The sequence below is a fragment of the Pezoporus wallicus genome, unplaced genomic scaffold (assembly GCF_028554395.1).
Source record: "Pezoporus wallicus isolate ANWC-B61680 ecotype Strahan unplaced genomic scaffold, APGP_CSIRO_Pwel_v1 contig_8714, whole genome shotgun sequence".
Taxonomy (NCBI): Eukaryota; Metazoa; Chordata; class Aves; order Psittaciformes; family Psittacidae; genus Pezoporus; species Pezoporus wallicus.
This window is the reverse complement of record NW_026635695.1, coordinates 733,591-754,289: the sequence shown is the minus strand read 5'-3', so window position 1 is coordinate 754,289 and position 20,699 is coordinate 733,591. Positions and strand designations below refer to the sequence as shown.

At 45.1% G+C, this 20,699-nt stretch overlaps 1 protein-coding gene across 3 annotated transcripts in view; it reads right to left on the bottom strand.

Moving 5' to 3' along the window:
- PTPRG (protein tyrosine phosphatase receptor type G) overlaps nt 1–20,304 on the bottom strand; it is a 404,577-nt gene extending 384,273 nt beyond the window's left edge. Inside the window, exons 1-2 of one of the 3 annotated variants that reach the window (XM_057397343.1) lie at nt 20,286–20,304; nt 18,622–18,738 (exon numbers count right to left, since the gene is read on the bottom strand). In XM_057397343.1, the coding sequence (XP_057253326.1) occupies nt 18,622–18,706 (85 nt within the window). In that variant the 5' untranslated portion in view covers nt 18,707–18,738; nt 20,286–20,304. Of the gene's footprint in view, nt 1–18,621; nt 18,739–18,924; nt 19,173–20,285 lie in introns of those variants that run through there. The other 2 variants (XM_057397341.1, XM_057397342.1) reach the window with 2 other exon arrangements.
- Nucleotides 20,305–20,699: the final 395 nt, after the last annotated feature.

Here is a 20,699-nt window from a genome sequence, read left to right as displayed (position 1 = left end):
AAGTGGTAAATGGTGCAATTTCTTTTGAAGTCTCATACCATTGATTTAAGAATCAATACATATGTGAAGAGGTATCCTTCCTAAATAATTTCAGTACAAAATTGTGGGAAATTTTAAGATTTAAAGACGCTTTACATTCCTGAGGGTTTTAACAGCCATTTCTTCAGGCCCTGCTGTGTAAAGCCAATGGAGAAATCACTGCAACACAATAAAACCCCACCTACCTACTGGAACTTGAAGTTCCAGTGACTCGACTCCTCAACATGACTCTCTGCCCTCAACCCTTCCATAAGCATCTCTTACCCAATTTGGTTTTACCTCCCTCTGCATTTTGAGCTTTCATCCCAGGTCTCTTCCTGCTTCACCAGCCAAGAGCAATCTCTTTTAAGACTGTTTAGGTGAACAAACTCAACACATACACACAGTATTAATGTCTCCAGATATAAATCATTTGCCCACGGATTCAAAGCAGTTCAGCAGCAAAGCAGCACTAAAGCAGTAACTTGTTTCCAGATGTTTCGGCACCTCTTTTATACTGAAAAAACTCAAGTTTAAAATTCATTTAATAACAGTATCACTGTAATAATATACTCATAATAATATGAACATCCTACCAATGCTGATCACTGCCTTGCCCAAAGCTACTCTTCAATCCCATTCCAGCAGGAAACATTCAGTAAGGGACCAGCTGAAACAGATGCACACATACAATGCTGGGGGATATTCCTACCGAGGATCAGCCAGCTCCTCACAAGAGGATGCCTGTGACTGCTGTGTCCTGGCTTTCCTGACAAAAGACAGGATCCTGCAGTTGGGAAAAATTAAGGTATCATACAGTAAGTTTTCTTCAGCTGTATGACAGCAAAAGGAGGTTATTCAGAACAGCAGTTAGCTGTGGATACTTAGGAAACAAGCAAAGGTGGCCAGCTCCTTCACAGATAAGATCCATACAGAGATTACTATTACAGACTGGAAGGTGAATTTCTCAAGGTCCAAAGGGCAGTGCAATGGCTTTAAACTAAGTATGTACTTAGGAGGCAATTAGATGCATCAATATGAGGCAATAGATTGGAGGAAGACCTGCAGTTTACCAAATTAAAAGGAATGTCTCGAAGTCAAATTATACAAACCTTTACACAAATTACACTGTAACCTTCTAAGGAAGAGGTCTGCATTGTATTCCAAAAACCTCATTGTGTTTTATTAATAAATTCTGGCAAGAGGAAGTTTGAAGTCATCCATTTATTTCACTGTCTAATTTAAACCCCCCTTTATTCAATGATCTTTTTCTGTCATAATCTCTTGATCTAATTTAGGCAGAGTACATTCTCTTGCTACGAGTGTAATTTTCATTTAAGTTGCTGTAACGTGTGCACAAGGAATATGTCAATTCAACTCACAAGGCCCACAGAGCACATCCAGGAGAAGTCAAAGGAAACTTTAACACCCAAACTAACTTACTCTTTTCTTTCCCAATCTGCAAAAACTGCTTGAGATTAAGGCAACCAGAAAGGACTAAGATGTCTGACGGCAGTTCCCTGGCATTGCCTTCTGCTTATCTCTCACTCTTTTAGATGCAAGAACACATGAAGTCTCTCTCTCCCCCTCCAATTATGTCATTTGTCCTTTGCTAACTCTTATCCACATTAACAACAGAAAAAATTCCTTCTATCTAACACTGTAATTGCAGGAGCTTTAAATAGATAATTTAACCTTGGGAGGATGTTAATTTTCACTGAGCATATCGCTCCAATCTCTGACACAGACAAACCCTTCCACCTGAGCACACCGCTCTTTAATTGTGACAGCACTGTCAGATAATTCATTTCAAATAGTTGATCGACCCAGGGGGAGTATAAATGTCCAAATATTTAACAGACAATGATGCCTTTTAAAATGAAAACTCAGGCTTGTGAAGATGGCTGTAGCGTGACCACCAACACACCAATACCATCACCCAGAGACAATTTACTTTATATACCAAAAAGAACTGCTTTTTCAGACACTGTTCTGCAATCAGTGGATGAACCACTTTTGATCTGTCACAGCCACTGCACATCAGTTCACAGCTCCTAGCCTCCCTCAGAAGAGGCCTCTCTCAGAAGAGGGGCTATCTGATTAAGAGAAATGGAGAAACTACTGCTATTTGTCCCCTTTGATACTGAGCTGGTGGACGTTTTCAACATTGACTTCATGATTACGAAGCTCAGGAGCAAACCAGATTTATCCTGAAGCCAGCCATAAAGAAGTTCAAAGGGTGAAGGTGTAGCTGTAATGTCCTGTAGGTCAGAGAAACCCAGATAACACTGAGGAAAGGCTTTTTGCTTAAGTGTAGGGTGGTCTGATAGACAGGCGCATCCAAAAGGAATTCAAGACATTAAAAGCAACTTATCTCTTCTTCATTGTCAAGGTACTCACATTCAGCACTGTCAAACATTAGGATGTCTCCTAGCCTGATAACCATTGCCCACACAGATACCACAGAAGCCTCATGAGCATCTTGGATCCACTCCGTCTATTGCTGTGCAACATACACTTCTTGTCTTCACTCCCAACCAGAGAAACCAGCTAGGTTGATTGACACCAGCACGTACAACTCACAGGCCAAGACGACTTTCTGGCAGCCTTGCTTCACTGATGGCATGGCAATGCACCAAGACACTGAAATCCCCCAGCAGAAAGGTGCTCCTCTCTCCCAGGATGCAAAGAGCTCCACAGTACCCTGGCTGCTCTCTTGGCTCTTGATCTCCACAGGAATTAAAGCAGGAGGAAGTCATTTGCCCTTTGATTAAACTCATAGAATAGGGTCAGAAAGGCCCTTAAGATCATTTAAATTCATTAAATTCAGCTGAGGCCAAAACCACAGCTCAGGAGTTCACCTTCTTTGCCACCATAGTGAGAGAAGCCACCCTGGCTTCAGCAAGCCGGTTCAGTCAGCTTTGACTGCATACACCTGGGCATGCAACTGCTCATCCTTGTGCAGCAAGTCTTAAAAGTACTATCAATAACTTTGCCAGCACCCCACTGAGCCAGTCCAGGACGAGGAAAACACAGCCACCTCCAGACATACATCTTCAGCTATCCAAACTCCCACATTAACCGAACCAGAACCTTCAAGCAACACTCTCACAACTAGAAAAATGCAATGAGGAATACAACAGTGTTTCTCTGACCAAAATAATGCATGTCACTGAATGCAAGGAAACCACTGGATGTCTTCTTCAGTGCCTCCTTTCACTGCAATGCTTTGAGCATCACCACAAGATACAGGAACAATAAGAGCCAGGACAGACTCTGCATATGTATATTGTGATAAACATGGTCCAAACTGTTCATTAAAATCAGAGGTGACTTTGGTTTAAGGAGAACAAAGGAGCTCAGTTTGCCATTCACAAGTGCAGTGTGTTCACACTGGCCTTCATTGCCAGGAAGGCAGGGTACCAGATTCAGCTTTGCTGTAGCTGTCAGATCCAACTCCAGTAACAAAAACGAGCGCAGTTCAACCTGGTTTGACGTTCTGGAAGTGATGGAAATGCAGACTGTCATCTGAGGAGTGCTGGTTACTTACAAGCCAAATTCAGAAGGTATTTTTAGCATGTTTGTCCAGCTTTGTCATTTCAAAATTAGTTACAGCCCAGCCCATTGGCGCCCTTCTCTGGGATCCTGGAAGACCACAAGACACGAAGGTCTTGAGAAGCAACACACCCCAGCTCTTAGAGGTCTACGCTTCTTCAAAGAAAGGTTCAAACCAGGCATCAGTTTGGGGTTCCCCCCCCCAAATTATCATTAGATCCCTTCAATTATCTTATGCCTACAAAACCCTACTATCTGGTATATCACACTACGCAACTTTCATGTCATTGTCACTTTGAAATTCTCACGTGTTACACAGTGAGCACTTCTGGGCTTCACAAACGCTCCTTGTGAACGGAAAACAGCTGAAGTGGGGAAGAAGTGGCGAAGAAAAATATAGCTGAAGTTTGTATTAAAACACACGCTAAAATTAAACTGGTTTTTAGAACACCAATACATGTTTAACACAGAGACTGCTGCCACTGTTCCTGGTTTTTGTTCTTTTCCTTGAAACACCAAAGAAAACATATAGTTAGTAAAATGGAGCACAGGCAGGAAGAGGGAGCAATCTGACTGTAAACATGATAGTACAAATAGCTGGCTTCTTCCCTGGCTTTTCTCATTGAAAGAAAGGCATTTATAGGCGTTAGTGTTTGAAAACCCACAATCTTCACACATTTCCCCTCCATGACACAAGCTGCCCAAACTGATGAAGCAACATGTAAACAATAAAACATCAGTGCCACTGTAGCTTTTCAAGGAAGAAACTGCAATGAAGCATCACTGTCCTCTACCAACATATACTCCACTAGACAGTTTTTCCTTGTCAACACTGCAGTAAATCACTCACTAGTCAGATCCCATCTGATGTAGCGCCACTCCGCACTGAAGGTGGAAATCTCCACTGAACTGAACAAGGAGGTTTTGTCCACAAGAAAGCAGAGTCCTGTGTAACTAATTACCTATCACTGTGAAACACAGTCTTTTTCCACACCACTTCAACTCCAGTGCAGAACCAACTGGTGTTACCAGTTTTTATGTACAACCCTAGCTTCAAAGTTTAACAAAAAGCATTCACTAAACACACTTCTGCCAAAGGTATCACAAGGCCACCTGACTTCAGTATCACCTACCAAAGAAGTTTCATATGCTATAAAGAAGCCTCATTGGACAAGACCACTCTTCAAAAAAAACCCAAAACCTTATTTCACAGTTTTGACTACAACAGTCAATTCAGACACACATTATAAATACCAGATGTGAAGTCAGTTCTTCTCTGCTGCTATGACACCTGATGAATATTTGCTCTAATCCACCTACTAACTGCTTTACTAATGGAAGAAAACTATTCAGGTATATAATTCCTAAGCTTAATTAATATTAATGACAGGTTTTAAAAGCAGTAGCATTCATACATAAATATATATATATATAGCAACACACAGCAACTTGAATGCAAAATAGCACCTCAGAAGTGTTCAACAGACAAGACAGAGCAAGAGACTGATCACAGAGCAGCAGAGCATCCTCCTTAGCAGTAAGGGTGAGATACAAGGTATCTGAGCAACCAGGTCCTGATGTCTGAAATACTGCTCCAACTGCTCATCAGCAAAGTGGTGAATGACATCTAGCCTCAGCTTACACTTTCAGGCACTGAGAATTCCTGCTTGAAGCCCACGTAAGGCCTGGGTAGCAAACACTGCATTAGCATAAGTGCTCAGCCACACTGGAGAGGGATGGGGCAAAGAGAGGAGCACCCAGTCCAAATTGAAGCATTCATGTAGGGGAGACACAAAAACATTCAGCAAGACACTACAGTGCTCAAGAAGGCAGCACTGCACCTCTTGCTGGACTTCGGTCCAATTCTTCAGCATAAGGTCTTTCTGCGAGGATGCAAATATTAAAGACAACTAACACTGCATTATCTTCACAGTCCAGCTGAAAGATATCTAAAGCACTTTTACATATATCCATAGCCACAGCATTAGCTACTTCACAACCATCTTGGCACCAGTGAAGTATCATCCTGGAAAGCAGAACACAGCAGTCACGTAATAGAAAGCAAACATGTAAGCAGGCCTCATACAGCCCATGTGTGAGAACAGCAAAGCATTAAGCAGCCAAATAAACTGAGCTTTCTCCACTTGCAAGCATGAGAGCTAGCAGAAGGGTCCAAGTTTTGTTGATACCGCCTGTATCAATGACAGCAGAAGTCCCTGAAAGGCACCAAGGGAAACACTGAACAATCCATCAGCTTTCCAGGGCAGGCAGGACAGTGCTGTGATCCTTCATTTTGCTCAGTATTTTATGGCCCAGACAGTCAATGGTTACAGAAATGGTGTTCATCAGAACCACATATTTTATTTCCAACTCATCCAGAAAGAATACTCTTTGTAAGGAGTATTTCCAAAGAGGGCACTCACATGCAGCAAACTGCAGGATGGCCTTTGTTTCACAATAGAAGCAAAAAGGCAAATCAAACTGTAAGCCCTGTTTTCTCACACTCAGTGTCTGTAGCTTAGAAACATTCGGTTTTGCCAAGAAAGAGAGCACTGCTTTATTACAGTGGGTGCTCATCATCCCAGTTCAACAGCAAGCACAACTGTCAGGTGAATTAAAAACTGAAGATCAGAACAGAATTATTTAGCAAGTGAACTTGTTACTAATAGGGTGCAAATGAGACAAGCTAGAGTTGTTAGCCGCTGACAGCACACATCTCACAAGCCTCATCCAGCTCTGCAGACAGTCTGCACCTAAAATGCCTTATGATGCCTCCCAAATACAGAAGCAAACAGGAAAATGCAACGTCAAGACTACAGAAATAAAGTCATTGATCAAGACAGCAATCAAAACTATACAGCGTGAAGGTACACTCAAGACTACTGTGAAACTACAAGATTCCTCAGACCCAATGAAAAAGGTTCATTTTCTTCCTAAGTTGGTTTTCACCTTGAAAGCTAATTGTTGAAAGAGAAAAGGTCACACTGCTTAATAACATGAAACAGAGAAAGCACTGCATGCAGATTGTGTTTGACATGAGGTATTAATTATCTTTTTGACAGAGAACCTATTTGTGCTGTAATATATCACATGCATTGAACTATGGCTTGGGAATCACTCACAATAGCTGTCACTAATGTGGAGGCAAGTCACTTTTACCTTCCATTCCTAGATCACTGCGTGCCAGGTCTGCTCATGTGCTTTTAAACACAGCTGGCTTCTTGGCACATAAACATGAATTCCTGTGTGATTTTAAGTGATTAGTTAAAAAGAAACTGTTTGGGGTTTTTATACCAAACTCAAGAGATTTACATACAACTGTTCAGTTGCCTTCAAGGATGAAGAAAATCTGCTTTTCATCCTCGTCATCTAGTTACTAATTATGTTTTGCTCTTACAAAACACTGCTTTAGCAGTTTTCTTTAGGGAACAGACTCTTGTTTTCGTTACCAGACTAGCCAGATCTGCCTCTTTTTGCCCTTGGTTTGCCATCTTGATTCATTAACATACCTGAATCAAAGCAAGTGGAAGTAAAAAGGAAAAACTGAACCCAAGAGATTAAAGTAACAGGTAGCTCATAATACTCAGGAAATAAACAGAAAATGAGATTTAGACCATCCAAAAGGTTCTTGTCTTTGGGAGGAAGATTTCCAGCTATTCTTAAACATTTCTGATGTTATGAGAAGCACTGGGCAGGATCACAGAAACCCAAAGAGTCATCTGACAAAAACATCAGCATGCATTTAGTCTCACCTTGCATAACTTAAAAGATGCAGGAGAACAGAAATGTTCATACAGACGCTGGCCCAGCACTGGTAGGTGCTGAACCTGGCAAGCACCGTACCAAAAGCATCCATGCAAGAGCCAGATTCTCCATCACAGCAGCTGGTCTGCCATTTCTGGAAATACTGTTTCTTAAGACACAAACTGTTTCCTCCAACCAGCCACCTACATCAGGGACGGGAAGCCTTGCCACTGAGAACTGAACCTTCAGAAACACAGGGTTTATGTTTCCAATTAAACCGTTTTCCACAGTAATGTGACCATCTCCATCCATCTGGGCAGCCTCCACTACAAACTAAGGAAGGAGATTTCCTGCCTCTGTGATCAACGTGCCAGAGCAGCAACACATCCCATTTCGAACACTGCATCAGAGCGTTACCGTCAGATATTTACTCTAATATTATGTTATGGTTCACCATTGCCTTAGGTAGGAAGTACCAACATTGCTTCAGTCTGAATTCCATGTTGAATTTGACCCAGGTTAACTGTTATTGCTGGCACTCTGCTGGCTGGGTGGTAAAAGCCAGCTGACAACATGACAACAGCTTTTTACATGAATTGGTGTGATGCAGAAGGATCCAAGCCAAGGACTGAAGACACAGAGACCCAGACTGTACATTTTCCACTGGAAGTCCTCCCTGCAGAGCACTGCCCAAATGCACCAGGGGGAAGTCTGTGCTCCCCTGCCAGTGCAGGATTCCTACGTCAACAGCATTCACCGCAGCCCCAAGCATATGCTTCCCCTCAAGACGTTTTTAAACTACTTCTAATTGCCAAGAGTTCTTTATTGCAGCTATTTCTCAGCAATGATTTAAAATACATGTTTGTTTTTAAATTACTGTTGACATTCTCTTAGGCACTTGGAAAATAAACCCCTTCCTCCATATGCAAAAATTAAGAATTAATAAGGTCTGGCAATTACCTTGATGGAAAGAACAAAGTGACTTATTTGAGCATACAGAGGTTTACCAAAAAAAAGTCTGCTCCAGTAGTTAAAAAACAAATGAAATTGCTTCTTATTGATTTTAATTTAGGTTGAAACACTAGCTGTCTCTGCAACAAGGCCAGAAATGGAAACAACTGTAAATGAGTACAAGATGTGATAAGATAGACAGATTCTGAAGCAATCTAGCATACAGATGACCTCAGTTTAGACAGTAGCTAAAATATGATATCATACATATGGATCAATAGGTAAGTTTGCATTTGTCTCTGCTCCAAAAGCTGGAAAGTTACACGTCTTTTTTTGTTAAAGTGCTGTCCAATTAAGCTCTACTGGTTTGTTGGGTTGTTTTTTTTTTCCTCTTGCAGATCCTCTGGATTCTAATTTACAAATAAAATCAAGAGAAGCAATTAAATGTTAAGTACTATCAGCATGTTTCCCCAAGTGATGTACATGTGCAATAGAAGCAGTCCAATCTTGATACAGAAGGCCAGGTTACAAATTGAAATACATTTGTATTACCATTACTTGCAGGCTTCACGCTCCAGCAAGTAATACCGTTGGGCATCAGGCTCCCCTTCCATGCACAGCAGAGGCTCTCTGACCACACAGGCTGCAGCTCCACTTTATTCCTCCAGTCCCCAGAGACAACCAGGGACTTCAAATGTGCAGTAAGGTATGTGCAGCACAGAACAACGCTGGAAGGGACTTTTGGAGATGGCCATCTAGTCCATCACTGTAAAGACTAGTTGAAACCTTCCTGGCAGACTGCCTGCTCACTGCCCTGTGCTCTCCAGGCTGCGTGTGCTGCCAGCGCCTGCCTGGCTCATGCTGCACTACATCCTCCTGAAGCACATGAGAAGGATCAGTACTGATCAAGCACGATTAAGATTATGATCCTTTCAGCATGCCAGACATTGATCCAATATTAGCTACTAGGTAGGGATCAGGGCTTCTCATCATTTTTTTGTGAAGACTATCGTATTTGCAAGATTGGACTCCCCCTCTACTTCAGTCATAAGGATCTCTTCACCTTCTCACCTACCTTCAGAGACACCAGTCTCTTCCCAGACAAGGTAATATTAGCTGGGAGAGAAGGAATTGTTTTTCCTCATCTGATGCACGGGGCAAGTTTGCCTAAAACAATCGAGGTGGAGAGTGACAGCATCCAAGGGAAGCCACCCTAGTGGAAAAAGGGCCATGGCAACAGAGCAGATCTTCTAAACTCTTGCAGCTGGCTCAATATCCAGTCCTCTGCATCCAGCAGCAGCAGAAAAAGAGGACACTACAAGAAACACTTTATACCAAAAGCAGCAGCATGGTTTTGGTATAAAGGGGTGAGGGAACGGATGGGGACAAAACCCACATTCCTAAGAAATCTACTGCCTCCTTGGGGCTACATTCAAGCAGTAACCCCCCATTCCTGAGTTTCTGATGAAGCTCAAGTGTTAGCCACATCAGTGCTATCACAGAAGGGTGACAACTATGACCAGAAAGTCACAGTCATGTTCTGGAGCTGTAAACTGAAAGCTTCACACAATGCTTAACCGAGAACTCCACAGCAAGCACCTGGACTATTACAGGATGTACCAACTGCTGCCTCCTTAAAAACTGTTGGGCTGCAAAAGGAAACAAAGCCAGAACAAACGATGACACTAAGACTGCAGAGGACTTCAGTCAAAGAGGCCTGAGTTGCTCACCACTGTTAAAATTATCATTACAGCATTGCACACATGGAAAAAATAAAAAAAATATTCAAAGAGTTTACTTTAATAAAGTTAAAACCTTGATCCAGGCCACATCCACTGAACAGCAGACTACGCTGTTCAGCACCGACTTCAATAACCGCCTGTAAGTCATAGCAGGCAAACAATAAACATGCTCTTTCTTGCTGCAGCAGAAAAGCAGGCCACTGGAAATCCTTGGACAAACAGAAAGGGCAATAGCATCATGCACGTATGATATGAATACGACCAGTGTTGAGCTCTGGTGTGCACCCTTCTGAAAATAAGCCGAGGGAAAAAAAAAATGGAGAAGAGGGAAAGAAAAAGAATGCTACAAAAATTGTATAAGGACTAGATGAAATCTGATGGCAAAGGGCTTGCAGAGTTTGGTCACCGAGTTACTCAGGACATTGTGACATGGTTTTACTGTAATGCGCAAGCACCTCAGGGTAACTAAAACATCAGAGGGCTCTTTAAGCTACTAGAGAAAAGCCAAATATAAAAGACAGTTGTTAAAGTGGATGCGTATTTGCAGTTTGAGAATCACAGCCACAGTGACTAACTCAATTGCTTTTTGGGTTATTTTGGTAACTGTTCAAGGAAAAGCAGGTCAGTATCACTTCAATCTGCATCAAAGAAGCAATTGATAAAAACCACACAAACAACAGACAGCCATTGACAGAAAACCTCAAAGCTTCGGTCAAAAATTAGGTGCAGTATAACAGAGCAATCCCCTGGACTGGTACACATAACAAGCACTCCAAAGAGAATTTTAATGGATGGACTGGACACCTCTGCTTCACAGCAAGCACAAAGAGGTGGGTTTACATTTCACCGCATAGTAAAAACCTCCAAGAAGCATAAAGACAGTATTAAAACATAAAGGCAGTGTTAAAACTGGGCACCTTTGTTACAAAGCCAGCCTATGGAAATGCTGAAGAGAATATGCACAGTTTTTCTTGAGTAATGTCCTGATGAGGGTTACTGTGCAAATCCTCACCTGATGAAAGATGCCACAGATACATTCATATCAATCGTGCTAGGACAATCTGCAGCAGCAGAGGACCTGCCATTAAGATAAAACATTACAAACTTGCACATTTTGCACCTCAGGTTTACAAAGATGACAGTGAATTAATTCACAGTAAACAGAAGCACTTTACAATGCATAAACAATGTAGTAAGAAACAACTTTAAGAAAAATCACAGTTTCTGAACCTGCTGTCACTGAGCCCATCCTTTTAACACTTATTTAAATAGCTAAAGCTGCACAAAGGTGTTGCTTTGGAACACAAACAGTTTTACAGAAACTGTACAAATCTGATGCAAAACCCTTGGGCAAAGAAGGAAAAACAAACAACTAATTTTAGAACCTGAACACTCCATTAGCGATTCTCACCAATTAAAATATGATGCAACTGCTGTCAACAGGCAAAGTTTAGTTGTAGTTTTAAGCACGGATTTAAATTCAGAATACAGGAGATACTGCACTGTAAGAATATGAGTAAACTAGTTACAAGCAGCAGGTAGGCCAGCAACAACAAACCTTCAACTGGCTCTCCATGCCTACCTGCTGAATGGATGCAAATGTTAAGAGACAGTCATGCTGCACAAACCCTTATTTCCACTTGGACTGCCAGAAATCTATGCCATAATCTCCTAACGTCTGAAAGTACTTTAGGAATCTAAATAGCAGTGAAAGTCTATCGAAAATGTAATCCCTAAATTCACTTGTGATAGCAATGTAGATCTGCACTTAATTATTTGAAAGCCAGTAGTATCTTTATTGGCTCAGCCTGGAGTTTCCACAGGGAAAGTAGGACAGACACGACAGTCTCATGCTGAGGCACATGATAAATAATGATTAAACTGAGACTTGGATAAATACACATCCATAAGGAGAGCATTTCTAAGCACACCAAAATGACACAAAGGCAGGACTGGTCCTCAGCAGCGCAGGGTTTACTTCACAGACATCCTTCTTCTAAAGGAATGGAATGAGGCCCAAAAAACCTAACTTTCTAACTGCTGAGGATGAGCAAGGGGCAGGACAGAACTGTTTCTGTTTACCTCTGCAGTAGAAAAATGGCTTGTCCAGTGCACTGGCACAAGGGATGCCACCTTCAAATCACACACATTCAGCGCTCACCACTTGTCATGGTGAAGTCCTCTTCCACTCTGGGAAACTAACACTGTTGTTTAAACCAGTCTGACAAACTGACTAAGCAATTCCAGGTCTAAGACTTCAGACTGATAAAAATACAATAACCCAAATTGCAGATGCTTTTATAGGAGTAAGGAAAGAGCAAGGCACTGCTTGGATTAAAGCAAGTACACAGAATTATGTCTGTCTCTTACAAGCTTCCTGCAAGGATAGAAGATGGAAAGAGTGAAGTGCTGGAAAACTGAACTGCCCACTTCGCCTGCAAGGAGTTACCAGATAGTTTTTTTTTACTGTCAGCAGGATAAACTGACTCCCAACAGAACTTTCACAACACACACTCAGGGAGACAGGAACATTCTATTTCCAAAGAAGAGAATAAAACAGCTATCCCAGGACCAAATAATAGCTCACATTTTGCTCCTAAATATCAATGCAGCTCTTCAGAGCTTAAGGTATCACTCATTACATATCTGCAAGCAGAGAAAAGGACTTTTTCAAAGCAGCTTTCCTAAGCTAAGCACCCAAGTCTCAAAACACCTACATTTCCTCTGCTAAGGCCTCCATGCTCTGAATGCAAACCCCCTCAAAGGGCACTGGCACAGGATAAGCACATTGAGGCATCACTGCAGCATTTATGCACAGGCAGCCTGCAATACCCACGTCAACTGAGGTTTTATGTGTCAGTGCTGCTGGCAGGTGCACAATGCGGTCAAGTTTTAAGTTCTAGAAAATGGTTCATCATTATTCAAATGACTTGGTAATGAAGAACGCCAGTACTTCAACTCCCAAGCAAACTTGGTGGCGCATAATAAAACCACATGAAGAAACACAGAAGGGCCGGGTACAAACTGATTTTACTTTAACCATAGTTCACTTGAAGAGTAATTCAAATTGCTGTAAAGTGAGCCCCATTCAGTGTAATAAAAACATATCTTACAGTGATTGCACAAATTTCTCCATTTCCTTACTGCCCTGTGTCCTCCCTCCTCCTCCAGTCAGCTGGGGAGTTGATTCACCATCACTGCTTCCTTCAGCTTCCCATCAGCAATCAGAGAAAAGGAAAAATTAAAAAAGCACAGCAACACCCATGGAGTATTGCAGGATCTTCACTGCTGTGCTTGCAATCTGCACCCTCATTCATCTGTTCATTTGCTGGGTGGGATGAGCCTCTGCTGAGGCTATAAATATGTGAGAGCTCAAGGCGTTAACCACTATGCCCTGGCAGCTGTGCCTCAAGAAGACAACTGTACATTAAAAGGCAAGCACTTCAAGACATGACCAAAGGAGCCCCGAGTCATCTAAGAGCACCCCTGTCCTCACTGAGGTGGGCAAGACCACTCTGGAGAACTGTACCATGTGTAAGCAGCACTAAAAGAAAGAAGCAACTTTTGACTTGTCCCAGGGTAAGTAATGTGGATGGGTAGCTGTAGCCTACAGCATGGGTAACATGATCGTCAGCACTACCACAAGATACTTCGTAATGGAAAAATTAATAGCAACCAAGGATCATTCTGCAATTTTTTTTTGGCTTTCTCTGAAGGTTTATAGTCACACAAAAGCAGAAACTAGTGCTTTCACCTACAGTTACTCTCTTAGTTGGGCATCTCCAGTTGGCCAAGCCCCGCATTCCCCTGCTTTATTTGAAAGAGTGCATTAATTTACACCTTCCTCCTCTGCTTTGTTTCCAGCCCTTGCATGTCTCTACGAAACTGATACAGGCTAATTCTTGCTGAGAGTAACTCTGGCAACTGAAGTCACATTCCCACCAACCTGGTGCAAGAAGATGCAGGTTCACAGTTTTCACTTGGAAGCAATATCGACAATTTACTTCCTGAAGAAGAGAAAGATGTGTAAAGATATTTAGGCACGTAAAGCAGCAAGCAGTCCCCAAAAGGGATCTATAAAAGCATAAATTAACACATTTGGTGCGTATCTGCATCCTTAGATGACGCCATGTCTTTTAAGAAAATTTGTCTGATGAGATTCCACTTCCCAAAATACTAAAAAATTGTTGTTTGGAATTAAACTTTAAGCAGGATGGCATGTAAACATGAATAATTACTATTTTGTCAACACACAGAAGCAACTGTGATCTTTAAAAATGGAAGCACAGTCATTTGGGCAAACAAATCAGCTTTATTTCTTTGTAATTTCTCAGATTAAAGTTACATATTACCTAAAGTACAGTGTTACTACTGCACCCTGAGGCTTCAGAGCACATCGTGCCACGTGATCATTCGGCTGCTAAAAAGCAGCAACCCAATGATCTGTGTTTTTTCAAGGACAGCTGAGATTAATAGTTTGAAGTCCATTTCTTGAATTCAACCATGAAACTTCAACATTGATATCAGAGTTAATGTTCATGTAATTTTATTTCGGAAAACTCTAAGTACGTTAGCCCTTGAGCACTGATCATAAGGTGGATAGAGTCCTCACCGCTATCTGTCATTTCTGTAATTGGAAACAAACACCAGCTATTAAATTTGCACATCTTGGTAACAGTCCAGCTTTAACAGACTGGATGTACATAACTTCAGACACTTCTCCCTGCAAAGACCCAGGAACAGGGAGTGAAACCATCACCCTACCAAAATCAATAGGTGGGGTTTGGTTATTTTTTTGCCACCCAGCAAGACCTATTTCCTCAGCAGAGGTTCCTAGCATGGCTGCAGAGGGGCAGGTGAATGATGTGACATCGCTGTGCCACACTCACACAAGCTCCTCACTGCTCTGACCAAGACACCTATTTTCTGAACAGTATCAAGCCCCCTTTTGTCCCCATTTCTTAGACAAAAAGGAGATAGCAGATGAAGGAGCAGTAATAGAATCCTAACTCATACACACAGGCAAACAATCCTCCTCACTCCTTCAAGCAGAGCAATGTCCCCAGCCTGGATACAGGTTTTTTAGACACTGCAGATAGGACTGAGAGAATCCCAGTTATCCTCAAATTGTGTTTCTTTCTTTTTTGGATATACCAAAATCCCTTCCACTGTGATGCCTCTTCTTCCTCTCCCAAATTCAATAGCCTCTTACCTTGGCTACTAGTGCAGATAGCTCCTGTGAGCACTCAGACTTTGGAAACCTGTGTCCAGGCTCTATTAACCACAAATCAGCTCCTGTAAACCAGCTAACAGATAGCAAAGCTCTCCCTCGAGTTTTCCCCCCAGAAGCACATAGCAAGCTCAGCTCTTACAGCGTGGGATAGGCTCACTTGACATTCTTTATCTACAAGGACTCCATTAGCAATTTCCCGTAACGTAAAGCATATTTTAAAAAGGCACTGAAAATAAGGGATAATTAAAATGTAAGAAGTGTCATCTTCATAAAAGCCACAGGACTAAATAAAGTCTTGGAGGGCCCTCTCCTGTACATTCCGTATTTCTCTACGTGCACAATGCACCTTCCTCTGCAAAACCTTTCATAAAGAAAGCCATTCTCCTCCATGCCTTTAGAAATACCTGAAGTAGCACTTGATTAGAAGGGAAAAGCTCCAGAGCTACTGGGAAAAGCAGTAGTCAGTTACATGTAACATTAACTCTCAACTCAGAACCAGAAAGACTCAAAATACAAAACCCATTCACAGTTACCTGGCAGTGACCAGGTCAGCAACAACTTGATCCATTACCTGAGCTAATCCAGAATCAAGAAAATTACTTTCATTTATGCATCTAGCCCAAGGGAACGCTAACAATTGTCACTCCTTAGGTGACAGGATCATCACAGCAACAGCTCATGACTGCACACACACATACTTTTTCCTTCACAAAAAATATTTATCCTCTCTTGGTAAAGCACTGAGAAACTGGACACCAAGTATATCACAGCAAGGTTAATATTTGTGCCTTGCTGATTTCTGGTACTGTGAATTTAGATTAATGAGCAAACAGACCCCATGGAAACAACCTCTCTTACCTTGTCTTAGTTTGATTTATTAAGCAATGCAATTACCAGTGACAAGCCCACAGAGAAATGCACTAAACACTTCAGAAAGAGCAAAACCTTGCCCACATATTGTTTGTGCAAGAATGACTCCCTCCTCTTACTGCAACCAAAGGAACAACAGCAAAAGATACCTACTTAAACAGTGAAAACCTATTACGGTCCTCAGAACAAAAGAACACTGCAAAGGCTTATTTTCTACATGGTTCATTTGTTGTCACTGAACAAAGGAAATAAATAGCCTTTATGTTTCTTCAGAAAGTAAAGTAATTTGCAGGGGAGAGAATACATGGTGACCTCTCTTCAGTTTAAAGAGAACTAGATTTGAAATGCAGAGAAGAAAGATGCTTGTGAATTAACATGTAAAATAAGTGCCTTAATTCACTAATCCTCTCTAGAAAGTGCCATGAAAAGGCACCAAAACATTTGTGGTAGATACTAAACAGTTAATATCTTGATGGGATTCCCCGCCAAGACAAATTCCAATGATTTTCCATTGGATGCTGTCAGCACCAATGTCCTGTTATAGTCCACTGAGATCCTCCCTGCAGCTTCCCTGCCTCAGGCATCTCGGATGTACTGGATCAGAGTCTGGTTTATCACGCTGCCTCGCTCACACCCCCTTGCACGCACACATGCGTGCACACCAGACATCACTGCTCTTCAGGAGGCAGCATACAGCAGTGAGCAAGCACTGAGGGCTAACACAGTAGCTCTGTGCAGAAACTAAACCCATAAAAACCCTCCTACAAAATAGTTTGCTTTCCAGCAAACCTTTAGCCATGAAGAGCCCCAAAGCATTCTGAAGTGTTACACAGCTCTCTCAGGCCTTCCAGCACTAAAGAGTTTACCAACACACAGCAAACATCCACAGACCTACTACTCTCTGCTGACATTAATCTTCCTATTCAAACCGTAATGCAAATATCAACTGGTTCAAGCCTCACTGGTGTATATCAGCGAGTAGTGCAACACTGTCATATTAAACCCACATCACGGCTTGTTTTCCTGAAGCATTCCTGAAGCCTGCCTTCTAGATGTAATTACTGTACAATATATATCAGAACCAGAGAGAAAGACTTCACTCTGAGGCCTGAAATTGAGAAGAAATCAATACAAAGAAGATAAATGTTTCTTCAAGAGCTGCAGAGGTATTAACCCTTCTCTCCAATGTATTTGGTTTTTGCTTCAAATCGTTTTACCATGTGAGAAACTGCTGGAAGGACTGGGAGAAGATGGGTCTAACTGCTTATCTCTGCCTTAGGGAAAAAAAAAAAAAGTGTATTTTAGGGAAAAAGGGAAAGAAAGAGAAGTGGAAGTTCTTATGAAGCTCCCAGAATTTAAGCCTTCCTTTCCACACTCGCACAACCGAACCGACACAGCCAATGACTGGGGCCGCATCAGGCACCCATCGAGGGTCAAGAGGAACGGTGGCAGGGGTGCGCTCTGCTCGCGCCCCCCACATCACCCCGCCGAAGCGCAGGGAACGGGGAATAACCGAACGGCTCCCGGGGGCTCGAAGCCACGGTCAGGACAACCCTTGATGCGGGAGGGGACGGGACACAAGACAGTAAATCCAGCCCGCGCTCGAGGCGGGGGACGGCGCGCCGGCGGAGGGTTACGCGCGGCCCCGCGGGGTAGCCCGGCGGCCCTAGAGCGCCCCTAACGGCCGAGTGCGGGCACTGCGGAGGCGGCGAGAGCCGGAGCCCCGCGAGTTCCCCCCGGCCCGGAGGGGCTTCTCTGGGGGGGACTCGGAGTCCCAGGGCCCATCCGGCCCCGGCAGCCCCAGCCCCTGCGTTACGGTGCGGAGCGAGAGCGACAGGCACAAGCCATGGGGTGCGGGTTATGCGTGCGTGTTAAGCACGGTGCGCGCTGGGTGCTCCCCGCCCGCATAACCCCTCTCCCGCGGGCGTGCGGTGGTGTCTGCACAGAGCAGCCCCGGTGCGGAGCGGGCGCGCCCCCCACCACCACCCGCCCCCGGCAAGGTGAGGCGCCGGCAGGGCGAGACACGCACCGCGGACGCGGGTGCGGTGAGCGGAGACCCGCGCACAGCCAAGTTTTTGGCGGCGGAGGCGACGCTGCAACAAGGGCTCAGAGCCGCGCTCCCTGCGGGGCGGCGGGCGGCAGTCCCGCAGCACAAAGGGGGGCCCCGCAAGCAACCCCACGGAGCACGGCTAGCGCATACGACCTCCCGTTCCCCGCCCGCTCCGCTCCATCGGCGGCTGCAGTGCACCGGGAAGCTCGGATACCGCGCCGGGAACCCGGGCACCGCTCACGGCCCCACTCGCGGGCAGCGCTGCCCACAGCCGGGAGGGTGCTGCGGAGCTGAGGGAAAGCCGGCATCGGAGCAGCCACTCCATCACCACGGTCCCTAGCGCATCCTCCGTACTCGCGGGGTGCCTCGGCGGTACCCCAGACGGGGGTCGCAGACACGTGTATCGGAAGCAGCGGGACCCCCACCCCCCCCGCTCCCGAAGCGCCGCGCTCACTCACCGGGGAAGCACACCACATCATGGAGCACGGAGCTGGTGATTTTCAAGAAAAAGATCCACCAACACGGTTGCAGTAGCCTCCGCATGTCCAAAGCCGCACATCGAAAGGGGAGAGGGACTGAAATAATTAACGCACAGGGTGGAAAAAATAATAATAATTAAAATGAAAAAAAAAAATAAAAGAAAAAAAAGCCCCGAACTTGTTGAAAATAAGTTTCTCCCGCAGCCCTCTCTCTTCCTGCGGGAAGAAGCGGGGGACTCCCGCTCGAATCTTCAAGGGGGGGGGCGAAAATAAACCCCTCACCCCGGGTGTGGGGTAGGGCAGAGTCGCGGGGTCCCCCCGCTCGGCGGGGTGCGGGCCTCACGCTGGCAGCGGGGAGCGCGGCATGCCGCGGACGGGGCGCTCAGAGCCGCCTTCGCGCACGGGCGGGCGGGCGGCGGTCAGCCGGGGCCCCGGCGCGCTCCATCCTGCCGTACAGGAAGTGCCGGGCGAGCCCGGATCCTGGCGGAGACTTTAAAGCGGGGCGAGGGAGAGCGGGAGAGGAGGGAGCGCGGCGCAGCGGAGAGGCGAGGCGGAGGCGCGCCGGGCGCCCCGGAGGCGCGCCCCCGCCGCCCTTAAAGCGGCCGCGCCCGCTCGTGTGCGCGCACCCGCACCGTTGTCCCTGCGGCCTCCGCTGTGGCTGCGGAGTGTCTGTGCGTTGGGACGGGGACTAGGGCAAAGTGCGTGACTGCGCCGCGCGGCTCTGCGCGGGTTTTGCGCGTGTGTGGCTGAGGTGACGCGCGCTCGGTGCGCGCTGCGGAGGGGTTGGGGTGTCCGTGGCCCCTCCACTTCCTGTGGGCATCACTCTGTGCCGTCAGCGGTGTTCGCACCCCAAATCCTGTCATTCTCCCCCATCCCCTTAGCGCTGCACATTGCCAGAGGTTCCCCCACGCAATCATGCAGCTCAGTGCTGTGCTGCGTGCTGCCAGCAACACCCAGGTCACACAGCATCATTCTAGGGATTGCCGAGGGTTGTCCCATGTGTCGTCCCCGTCCCGTCCCCCCCCGTGCCCCCCCCCCCCCGAAGTCATACAGTTTTGTTTCCCCCCAGTACCCAATACTGCACTGGGCATAGCCAGAGACCCCCCTCTGTCATCCTCCCCCCCACCCCCCCCCCCCGTCTTTTTTTTCTCCCCTCGTTAATACTCATCATTCTGGGTATTGCCAAAAGTCCCCCCTCAAATTGCTGTTTTTTAGCTCAATACTGTGCATTACACCACATATTTCCAGAGAGCCCCCTCTCAACATGTCTGGTATTTTTGCAGAGTCAGGTGAAGGCTGTCCCAAGGCACTCTGTATCCAAAGCTTGATCCACAGCTCCCTCCCCCCTCCCTCCTGGCAACAGTTTTCTGAGTGATTGATAACTTTGCACAGGAAACAGAAACAGAAAATGGTGTGAATTCAGGATGAAGGGATGGCTGCTTGGACTTGGCATTTCCTGGCGGTTCTGTGGTCTGCTGAAGCTTAAATTTCATTCAGAAGTAGTTTTTGTCTGTGTCTTCGGTAATTATTTCCATTACAAGGATTCTGTTTCAGAAGGGAAAGGCTTTGGCAGGGGTTTATCAGTGCGTGCTGCACACAGCTCTGGCTCTGTCATTTGCTGTGGCCATCTCCTCTTTGCTTACCTGCAAACCTTTCTCATCTGTGGTGTTTCCAGAGGAGAGGAGATGAGCGGTAGGAGGAGGAAGAGTAGGGAAATTCAAAAGAAAGCATATTTATTCAGTGGAATGGCAGTGATTTTCTGTCCCCTTGCCTCAACTTAGGGATCACTAGAGCAGAGCCCTCAGGACTTGGGTATATACTGCTGCTGTGCTCTGGAAGAGGCTGTGGCTTTGTGTCCCTCCAGGTTCACCCTGTGCCAAATCAGTGGATTACTCTGCAGCCGAAGGGGCCCTGATTAGGAGGCGTTCGTAGGCTTTCCTCTTTCTCACCACATCCCAGATTGTGCCTGCCAAAAATTACAGCTGGAAGTTAAAAGTGCAGCCCTTGCTAGGCCAAACTGTTTATCCCAATATGGATTTTACCAGTGTGATGATTTA